Source organism: Solanum stenotomum, chromosome 2 (assembly GCF_019186545.1).
Source record: "Solanum stenotomum isolate F172 chromosome 2, ASM1918654v1, whole genome shotgun sequence".
NCBI classification, from domain to species: Eukaryota; Viridiplantae; Streptophyta; class Magnoliopsida; order Solanales; family Solanaceae; genus Solanum; species Solanum stenotomum.
Genome location: NC_064283.1, coordinates 11,443,749 through 11,454,240, shown reverse-complemented (window position 1 = coordinate 11,454,240; position 10,492 = coordinate 11,443,749). Strand labels below are relative to the sequence as shown.

General features: G+C 32.9%; 2 protein-coding genes across 5 annotated transcripts; both read right to left on the bottom strand.

The window, feature by feature from the left end:
- Positions 1–1,773: 1,773 nt before the first annotated feature.
- LOC125856852 (G-box-binding factor 4-like) lies at positions 1,774–3,698 on the bottom strand. The gene is made up of 3 exons (XM_049536499.1): positions 2,704–3,698; positions 2,529–2,600; positions 1,774–1,925 (listed from the first exon to the last, which is right to left on the bottom strand). Exons 1-3 carry the CDS (start codon positions 3,445–3,447, stop codon positions 1,905–1,907), a joined length of 837 nt encoding a protein of 278 aa, XP_049392456.1. The 5' UTR covers positions 3,448–3,698; the 3' UTR covers positions 1,774–1,904.
- A 3,591-nt stretch (positions 3,699–7,289) lies between these two features.
- Positions 7,290–10,089, bottom strand: LOC125855402 (probable mediator of RNA polymerase II transcription subunit 26c). 4 transcript variants are annotated; one of them, XM_049535123.1, is made up of 8 exons: positions 9,580–10,089; positions 9,296–9,364; positions 9,136–9,218; positions 8,983–9,041; positions 8,797–8,843; positions 8,634–8,709; positions 8,318–8,455; positions 7,290–7,498 (listed from the first exon to the last, which is right to left on the bottom strand). In XM_049535123.1, exons 1-7 carry the CDS (start codon positions 9,895–9,897, stop codon positions 8,352–8,354), a joined length of 756 nt encoding a protein of 251 aa, XP_049391080.1. In that variant the 5' UTR covers positions 9,898–10,089; the 3' UTR covers positions 7,290–7,498; positions 8,318–8,351. The 4 variants fall into 4 exon arrangements, with proteins under 4 accessions (XP_049391080.1, XP_049391081.1, XP_049391082.1 ...); XM_049535124.1 differs by lacking the exon at positions 8,318–8,455 and having other exon boundaries at positions 8,797–8,855; XM_049535125.1 differs by lacking the exons at positions 8,318–8,455; positions 8,634–8,709 and having other exon boundaries at positions 8,797–8,855.
- Between the last annotated feature and the right edge of the window lie 403 nt (positions 10,090–10,492).

Here is a 10,492-nt window from a genome sequence, read left to right as displayed (position 1 = left end):
ACCAAGCCCCTCATCGGTCCTCGTGTTAATTACATTTGCAACAAGCTAGGTACATGAATTGTATGCACTAGGTTGAGGGGGAGTGTTAGAATATGAATAGGTTTATACAATCCTATTAGAATAGGAATAGGTTTATACAATCCTATTAGAACAGGAATAAGTTTATATAATCCTATTAGAACAGGAATAGGAATAGAAATAGAAATAGGAATACTAAATAGTATCCTACTTGGTAAAGGATTGTATTCTAGGGTTTATAAATAGGGTCTCAATGAAATAATGTAAACAACAACAATTAAATAATATTCTTCTCATATATTTCTCACAATTTGATGCTCATAAGTCATACCATTTTACAGAAGGCTAGCTATCCTCAAAAATATTATAAGCAAATAGTTTTTTTAGGCAGTCCAAGAAGAACAGAAGACCATCATTGAACTTCCACTTCAAGATCACCATTACATCAATATTTCCCCAAGTATTTTTACAGTCATACCAATATTCCATTTGCATATATTGGTCCTTTCATATATCTTTGGAAGCGCTCATAATCAAGTAAGAGTTTTTTTAATGGGCTGCAGAACGAAAAATAATTCCCGTACAAAATTACATATGATTTATAGTACAATGTTCCATTTGCAACATAAAAGTTTGCATTACCAAGGTAATCTCTGAATAACTCACAGCTTGTTTTGGATGGTTGTTACATGTTGTACTATATTGTATTGTTAGTTTAGATACAATGTCTGTTTTGATTGTTACTTAAATTTTATTGTATCGTATCGTTAAATCCATCATAGGTAACGATGAAAAGTTTCCTTTTGTGAAACGATAGATTTGGTGTGATCACGTCGTTACCCTTTTTTCTCTCATTTTGTCTTTACTTATAATTTAATAATACTATTTTATCCTTTACCATACCTTTTTATAGTAGCTCTACCATATCCCCTACTTCTCTTGTAGGTTTATCCTTCAAATTGTTGATGTGTGATATATGTAATGATGGAAAACGATACAATCTATCCAAATGTTGTATTCATTAAAACTATGGAGTATAATACAATATGACACATTATGAAACAATACATAACAACCATCCAAACAAACAAGGTTTGATTTATGATAAACCTTGCATAGCCTAAATTGGTTTCCGGCATTAAATATTGTATTATTAATATTGCCATAACTTATATATGTGAATAGAATGTAGAACGAGAGTATGTGTATTACCAACACCTGTATAAGAAGTATCTAAAGGCAAAAATGTCCTAAATAGACAATTCCAGTATAATTGTATTATTATTCATCGTTGGAAAATCCCTGCATTATTCACCCCATAACAAGCTCTACATATTAATTGTCGCATTACGATCCTTGTATTGTAGTCCCTACATAACTAGTTCGTGAAACGGCCCTTAAATAGTAATTATGACATTTCCTTTGCCACCATTTCATATGACTTACAAGTTTATATAGAACATCCTAACATAAAAGCGTGTTTTTACTATGACATACAGCCATCGAGAACACAAGACAAAAAATATGGATTTTTTTTTTTGTTTTTTGCAAATAATAATACTCAATTCCCTTCGAGAACTGGAACCAACAATTTGCCACAATAAGTACTTGTAAATGATTGATAAGCACGACAATCCAGATGCTAGGATATACTCCATCAGAAAGATCATACTTTGAACAAAAATCTTTGGAATAGATGAAACAAAATATCACTATATCATCCTCTTAGAAGTAGCATCCTGCACCTGCAGCACTACTGGAGAATCCCACTTTCAATTTTTCTTTTTACTTGGGAATGTGTTTATAATAAAGTGCTCATCTTTTTTTTACCAAAAGTCACGAAGATTGATTTTCATCAAGTTCACATAAGGAAGACTTTCCCCTCCTCAACCATTCTCCTTGTTCACCTATTTCATTGTTAATGCGCTTTTATTAGATCTAAAAGAAAGTGATTCAGTGAGCCTATGGAGACGACACATACAAATTTGAAAAATTATAGAAAAAATCGAAACTTGCAGCTGCAAAATTAGACTATTGGTGTGTTGTCTTTAAAATATATAACAGATGTGGCAGTAGACAAATGACTATCTCTTATTCGCTATGCTAAGAAGCTGATATATGATATACCTAACCAATTGAATTAGCATTAAACCTTCATTCTCTGAGGGCTCGTTTGGTGTGAGGGATAAGCATAAATAGTCTTGGGATAAAATTTAGATGTCTTGTTTGGTTGACATGTTTGGGATAACTTATCCCATCATTTATAGCATAGTGATGGGATAAGGTATCCCATATACATGGTGGGATACGTTATCCCAGGATATAACTAACCCCAAGATAGTTAATCCTAGGATAACTAGTTCCCAACCAAACGACCCCTGAATGAATTCAGAGTCCCAGAATAAGCAATGCAAACAGGTATTTTTCCATATACCTTTATGCAAGTAATTCAATTGTCATCTTAAATTTAGACATAGGCCTAACTGCCGGAAAATATTAAAATGCATTACCTTCTCTTTCAACAGCTGTTCATTCTCCTCCTCTAATCTAACTGCTATTGACTCAAGTTCCACTTGATAGGCCTATATCCATAAACAAAAATCCAAATTCAGCTCGCACAATCAAAAAGCTAAATAGATGAAAAGACTAAGAGTGATCACTTCAATTAGCAAACAATACGCTTACCTGTTTCCGCTCTCTAGACCGGGCAGCTGACTCTCTGTTCTTAATCATCCTCCGCTGCCTCTGCAGAGCCGCCTTATCTAAAGGTTCCAAAATGGTTTTCCTCTTCCCTCTCCCACCTCCAATCACATCCATTCCATTTCCATATCCTTGCACGCTCTGCTGCGGCGTGGCCATGTATGGGGAATCAAATGCAAAAATTCCACCACTCAACCTCTCAGTTCCTAGTTCAACCTTCACCTCACCTTGCACTGTCCCCTGCCCAGCCAGTGCCTCCTCCTCAACTGCTCCAGCTTTCACCAGAAAATCCTCCAGCGTCATGATTTCATCCACTGCCTCCTCCTTACAGCCGGCAACTTCCGCTCTTCTCTGCTCCCTCTTCCCCTCCACAATTTCCCTCCACACATCATCCACCGTCCTCCTAACCAAAGGTACCCCACTCACCGTCGCTGTCTCGGAATCACTGATCGGCGTTATCGCTCCAACAGCATCAAGTAACGTAATATTCGCATTCAACAAAGTATTAGTCTCCGTCCCCTGACCTTCCCCATACACATTACGGAAAATTCCATCAACCGTCATGGAAGTCGCCTCCAAATTACTACTATTATTACTCCCGTTGTTCGAATACTGCTGATTGTGCAAATCATTCGGCATCGTAGAGGATGAAGACGACGAGGCAGCCGACGATTTCCTTCGATCGGAATTCCGCGAGGCCGATGAAGCCATCAGTTTCGTTGACGCCATTTTCCGGCGGGGCAAAATCGTAAATTTGTTCTGGTTGGATCAAATCCTCAAATGTGTATATACATAGAGGTTTGTGTAGGTGATGATTGTGTTGTGTAATGTGCGATGGGGAGAAGAGAAATGCCTAGGGTTTCGAGTAATTTGGGGGTTTTGGGGATTTGAGGGAGAAAAGTGGGATTTTCAAAAATGGAGTTCCAGAATTGGCAAGGACAGATAGAAGGAGAAGAAGAGGGTTCTGGCTTCCTTTTTTGCCTAAATTGGAAAAACGAGGCAACAATTTTTTTCATTCCCAAACGTCGTTTTGAATGTACATTCATGTCGTTTTGTCATTCTCAAAAAGTAAAGTAAGTTTAGTTATTGACAAATTTTCGACTTTAGTCCATGTGACACTTGTAAATTATAATGCTTATTTCTACATATGTATTTAAATTACATCAAGATTTTTGTTAACATTGACGAGTCATTAAATGATTTAAATAAATATCTTTTTTAAAACTTTAATTCTATATAAAAAAAATTATGTCAACAAATTTTATTTAAAAAATTAATATTTAATTAAGTTGAGTGACTTTCAAATATGATTCGGGAGATTGAAGTTAATGAAAGTCAAGTACATAAAAGAAATTATCATGATTGTGTGATTTGAAAATGAAAACTCTCGATCTTTCTTATGATTGGTGAGTGTTTTTACATGATCTTAATTCTAACATTTATGTTTAGGGGCGTACCTACGTGGTTGTCATAGCCTCATGCAGAGCAGACCCACATGGGTTCCAGGGGTTCACCCGAACCCTCTCGGCAAAAAATTACATTGTATATATAAGGTAATCTTCTGTATTTATGTAGATATATATATTTTGAACCCCTTTAATGACAAGGAGAAACTAATAGCCTAGTGGTAGGTCCCCTTGAAATTAACCTTTATGTCAAGGGTTCAAATCCTTGTGTTAACGTTTTATTATTTTCTTTTTTATTTTCAGTTCCATTTTTCACATTTTTTTAGTTTTTTATTTTATAAAAGATGCTAAAAGTGTGATTTTAAACCCAAAAAAAATCAAGGGCCCACCACTAAAACTATATACTACTACTTCCTTGAAATTTTGTTTTGTTGGCTTATATACACGTTTATACTTTTATTTTTCGAACCCCCTAAACGAAAATTCTAGATCCGCTATTGACCTCATGGGCCCTCTCGATAAAACATTAATTATATGTATAGAGAAGATTGTCTATATATTGGTACACATGCTGATTTTGAACTACCTAAATCAAAGAAGAGAGATAGCCTAGTGGTACTAGATTGCCCAACTTGGACCGCGAATAAAAAAGGGAAAGTATTAAATAATTTCATAAGTTGACATGTTATATCATCAACTTTTTCAGTGAAGGTTAGATTTTGAATTTAAAAAAGAAGTGCAAGAAATGCATATGCTAATGTGTTTTTTTTTTAATCAAAACAACAATAAGGTTATTTATTTAAGGGAAAAAGGACAAATATACCCCCGAACTTTGATAAATAGTACGTCTATACCCTCCATTATACTTTTCGTCCGTCTCAACCCTTGCCGTCCAATAATCGGTGCACATTTGCCCCTCCCACTAACGGCACCCTCTTTGTGTACACGTGGCGAAATCCTATGCCACTACCCGGTTGACCAACTTTTTTAACCCAAATTCTAAGAACCTGCCCCATAACCCAATAAACCCACCCAATTTGTGGGTAAAATATACCTTCTAAAATTTAAAATTTGGGTCTTTTCTTTAGATTTTAAACTCAATAATTAGTAAAATTTACACTCAATAATTAGTAAAATTTACCGAAAAAGACTCCAATTCATTAACATCTTCACTAACAAAAGCAACAAAAACAGGCATCAACTTTCGCATCTGGGCACCACAAGCAGCAGCAGCAGACATCCAACTTTAGCTTATGAATCCTCTAACCCTTTGACGGCATTTAAGGACGAGGCTGGACAAAATGATACACTGATGTGTGTTTCTAAGAAATCGCCGGCATTTGAGGCAGCAATTGCACCGATGAACTCTCTAAAATCTGATGAACTAGGTTAGGGTTTGTGAGATGAACGAAAAATGATTTAGGATTTGAGTCTTTTCTTTAGATTTTAGAGAGTATATTTTACCCACAAATCGAATGATTTATTGGGTTATGGGGTGGGTTCTTCAGATTTGGATTAAAAGAATTGGTCAACCGGGTAGTGGCTTAGGTTTTCGCCACGTGTACACAAAGAGGGTGCCATTAGTGGGAGGGGCAAATGTGCACCGATTATTGGACGGCAAGGGTTGAGACGGACGAAAAGTATAACGGAGGGTATAGACGTACTATTTATCAAAGTTCGGGGGTATATTTGTCCTTTTTCCCTTTATTTAAAAGAACGATTAAAAATAAGGAGAAGAATCTCCAAAATCAATTGTAGTGATCTTATTTTTTGATAATTTATATTACGTACCCCATATTTGGTAGTTAAGCAAACATGCAATGGTCAAGATATTTCCATCTTATTATAGATGAACTGATTGAACTAATTAATCGTTACTTTGAATTCCATTTGTTATCATTTTTTTCAAAGTTATTACAAAGTCGTTGTTTTCTTTTTCACGAATCGATATTATTACTTTTTCCTATTAACGTCCTGAAAGAAAAACAGAAAGGGTACGATTCCACTAATTAATATTATAATATATATATATATCCAGGCCAAACAGTAGTAGAATTATCTTTTAGATATAGTAATTGGGATCTAACTTTGTTTTGACCGCACATTCTTTTTATCCTTAGAGGTCAAAACCACTTCCACCCACTTTATATATTGCCTTTCAATTGTTTCTTTTCCAAGTTGTTATCATTGGGGCGAAGCTACTTTATCAGTTATACATTTAATCGAACTCAATAATTTTAAATCAAATTTCATCTTTATTTTTAAAACTCAAATCATGATTTTGTCCCTCTAGTTATCATTTATCATTTCATTAGGTAGGAGTTCTGAGCTTCTAGTTAGAAATTGTTGAGATCTACTCTACAGAAAATATAATTTTTTAACATATGTTATGGATATAGGCTAGCTTTAAATGTAGTATAAAGTCATATCGATCTATCTCTCATGACCTGCAGACGGTAATTTATCAATTTTAATTAGTTCATGTCTCATCTGTGACGCTTAACTTAAGGATATTTCTGTTTGAAATTCACTTATTAGATTTAAAAAGACTCATTTTCACACAAATACTACAATTGAAGATAATTTTTAAATATATATATAGCATCACCATAATATCTCACTTTTGTGCAAAATAAATAACCCTATAACAAGCTCCTAGAACTTATTTACTGAGAACATATACTCTTCATAGAGTAGATATTAAACAAGAACTCCATATAGTCAAATAGAAACAACTAGTCCTAATCATGAACAAGGTAGGGTTTCCATAAAATAATAAAATATGTACACTTGCATATAGTGAAGTGGCTTCCATATTACTATCCCCCATCCCCTATAGGCTATAGCTACAAAGCAACTACTACTACTATATAAGTATCTTGTAGCTAGTAGTCCACATGAAGAAGAGCAATGCATCTAGTCATGAAAACACAATAATAACTTCACTAATCAACTAATGCATCACATGGCTGGAGTCCAAATTAAATAATATTCCATGTCTCAAATTATGTGACACGTCTTGTTTTTCGAGAGTCAAACAATACAGTTTAGATTTTTTTTTTTTTTAATTTAAAGAATACAGTTTAGATTTGATCGAGAATTTACACATAAATCTTCAAATTTTTTTTGAAATAAAATTTATATATTTATAAACTACATAAAAAGTACTAGAAGTCACAATAATTTATCAAACTTCTTTTCTTCTTTCTTAGAGTCAGTTAATGTCATGTGACTTAGCTCAGTCCATTGCATGTGTACATGACTGGTGACAAAGTTACATAACACCAATTATATATATCCTCATAAGAACTTGGCATGTACATCATTTGGTAGCTTTAGTCTTTGCTTCTCCCAATTGCATCAAGTGTTTGTACCTGCAAAGTTGATAAATATACTCCCATAGGCCATAAGTTCATGAACTGTATGGAGTAGTACCATGCCATCCATCCGGTCATAATGTTTTTACTTTTTTATTTTAATTCAAAATGAATGGTATTTCACACCATCAAGAAAATACTATTTATGTCGTTCTTTTCCAAATTTATCCATAGGAAAAATTCTTTTGGTCAGAAAATTATGGTATTAACAAATTTACACACACTTTGATTAATTTTATAGAAAATCTTTTTACCTTTCATCAACATCAAGTTATTTTGTCCATCAAAGTTAAAATAGATAAGAAGACTGGAATTTGAACCTAACTCCTTAGGTCCTCACTCATTTCATTAAGCACTATAGCATGGGTGGATTTTTATGTAACCAAGAAGTCATATGTACTACTCCGTCATTACCTATTTTCTTAACCCTTGTTGACCCGATACATCCCTTAAGAAAATTTTAATTAAATGTATATCTTATTAAACTAATTTTATTGATAGATGCTTGAATACTAAACTAACTTTATTAGCGATAAATTTTTTTCTTTCAAAAATGAAGAGTTTTTCTTTGGTTTCCCAATCAGTGCCCAGAGCTCATATTGAAGCCTAGACCAAATCCGATCTCATGCACTGTAGGGTCTATTCGGGGGTGACGCTTCCAACAAAAAAAAATTTCATACCCAAGATTTAAATTCAAAACATCTAATTAAGGGTGAAACAATTTTACCACAAAGAGTTTTATTGAAAGGGTGTGATCAACTAAATTAAAAGTCAAAATGCAATAATTATGTTTATGAAATAAATGGTACTACTTACCACTTGCAGTCTATATAGTAGGGGAATTAATTGTCTACCAGTATTTTGCTTCAAATCCAGAAATGCTGTTAGCAACCACTGAGTTTTTGGGTTTGCCTACGTCTTCAAGGTCCACTTCTCTACTCCTTCCTATTTTGGCTTTTAGTATCATATAAAAAGTAACCACTATTTTAAGCCAAATATGCCATATTTAGAAACTTTATTTCTTCACTTCTTTTTTTATTTTGGCTTTTGTAGAAAAAAATAAACTAAATGCAACAATAATAAATAAGTAATTAATGACAATTGTCGTTTATTAAAAAAAAAAAGAATATACCATAGTGTTCTTCTAGGTAATCCTCACGTAGGCGTTTTGACGATGGACTAATGTTGTTCTTCTTCTCTACGCTATGCTATTTTCATTTCACGGTTAATATTTACAAAATTCGAACGATAATAAATTGGAATTAAAAAAATATTGTGTTTAAAATTATAAATACCTTATGATCGTAATAAGATGATGAACCATTCGAAATATTCGCTCCATCTTTGAAATCATCTTGAGGAGTTTTAAAAATTTTCAAATAAAAATTAATGATTGTTCGAGATCATATGAAAAAAATGTAAATAATTTCATCACCAAGTGATGGGAAATTAAAATGTTGTCTAATATTATGATTATGTACCTGTGTCTTCCACTAGTGTATTTAATCTCACCCATTCATCAACAATATCTTTCCATCTCCTACAAAATTACCCAAAAATTGGTTCTATATTTAATTTAAGTTAATTATACAGAAGAAAATAAAATTAGAAGTGTTAAGAAGAAGGAAAGAAACCTGATTAGTAGTTTAACAAGTCTTCTTACTTCATTTGATGAATGCTTTCGCAGTTTATTTACATGCCTTCCAATATCCGTTTTCTTAAAAATATAAAAAAAAATATATATATAAAAAATTAATTTTTTTTTAGTAAAATCATGATAGTTAATTAAATTACCTCAAGAACTTTGAAATTAATGTCCATTTCAGCAAGACTTTGAAGCTGATCAACCAAGCAATTGTCAGACTGAAAATTCCAAAAGGACTTTAATCTTAGCAAAAAGTAAATGAAGCTCGTCAAATTAGGTGTTACGCCTAAGTCACGCCCCAAAAACTAATGATGATTCCACATCGGGCCGGGCCAAGAACGTGGGCTCCTTGACAATTTTTTGAATTAGTTTTTGGGGGTGTGAGTAAGTCTCGAAACTTAATTTGACAAAACCCAAACACTAAAAAAGAAACCTGATTTGGGATTTCAAAATGGTTCTTGATTCTGAGGATTTTGTTGATCTCTACATCTTCTTCATTACTTTTTTCCTCTGTTTTTAACTTGTGATCATCATCAATATTTCTGTCAATGCTTTTTGTGATTTCATAATTTCCATCAGAATTAAAATTGTTAGAAAGCAGAGGAGCATAGAGTTTCTCAACAATGGCGTCTCTTCGACTGCGAAGCTCATTTCCATGATCAAGAATAGCTACAGAAATGGCTGTGTCAATTAAACTCCATAAGTCCACACTTGAATTCTTCAAGATTGAACGCAATTCATCCAATTCCATGTTGTTGTTGTTTTAATTATTATAAGAAAGAAGATGTGTTTACTACTAAGAAACAGAGCAGAAGGGAAAGAGAGAAAACAGAGTTTGGGACAGTGTGAAATGGGAACATATTAATGTGAATAAGTTTTAAAAGGCTTTTTGTAGCTTTGGAACACATTCTATGTTTTTGTTTTGTCATTAATCACTACTACAATATTTTCTTTGCTTAGTTTCTACTATACTAAGAGGTCTACACTATAAATAATAAATAATTATTGTATTCTTGTATCAAATCAATAAATGCATGATATGTGTTTTTTTTTATACATAATTTTTAAAAACTTAACTATAGTTAATTAACTTGTATTTTCACCAACACTTAATTATGATAGGTTCAACATAATTTGATGTAAATATTCAATGAGAATAAGTAATTCTCTACAAATATCAGATAGTATTTGTTATAATATGCACTATGTTTTATTTTCAAGATTATAAATCTCTCATTTTTATCAAAAGTTACTTATAAAATGTTGTATAACTTCAATCTATACTTATATATATACACACTATTGTTTTATTTTTTTAAAATAGCTACAGACAAATTATGTAGCTA

What these genes read in the sequence shown, in the direction of transcription:
- LOC125856852 (XM_049536499.1), bottom strand. Translation starts at nt 3,447, where the DNA reads ATGGCGTCAACGAAACTGATGGCTTCATCGGCCTCGCGGAATTCCGAT. An exon ending in GGTCTAGAGAGCGGAAACAG is followed by an intron (nt 2,601 to 2,703) that starts GTAAGCGTATTG and finishes TTATGGATATAG; the next exon opens with GCCTATCAAGTGGAACTTGA. An exon ending in AACAGCTGTTGAAAGAGAAG is followed by an intron (nt 1,926 to 2,528) that starts GTAATGCATTTT and finishes ACAATGAAATAG; the next exon opens with GTGAACAAGGAGAATGGTTG.
- LOC125855402 (XM_049535123.1), bottom strand. Translation starts at nt 9,897, where the DNA reads ATGGAATTGGATGAATTGCGTTCAATCTTGAAGAATTCAAGTGTGGAC. An exon ending in TTAATTTCAAAGTTCTTGAG is followed by an intron (nt 9,219 to 9,295) that starts GTAATTTAATTA and finishes TATATTTTTAAG; the next exon opens with AAAACGGATATTGGAAGGCA. An exon ending in TTACCTAGAAGAACACTATG is followed by an intron (nt 8,456 to 8,633) that starts GTATATTCTTTT and finishes TGATACTAAAAG; the next exon opens with CCAAAATAGGAAGGAGTAGA.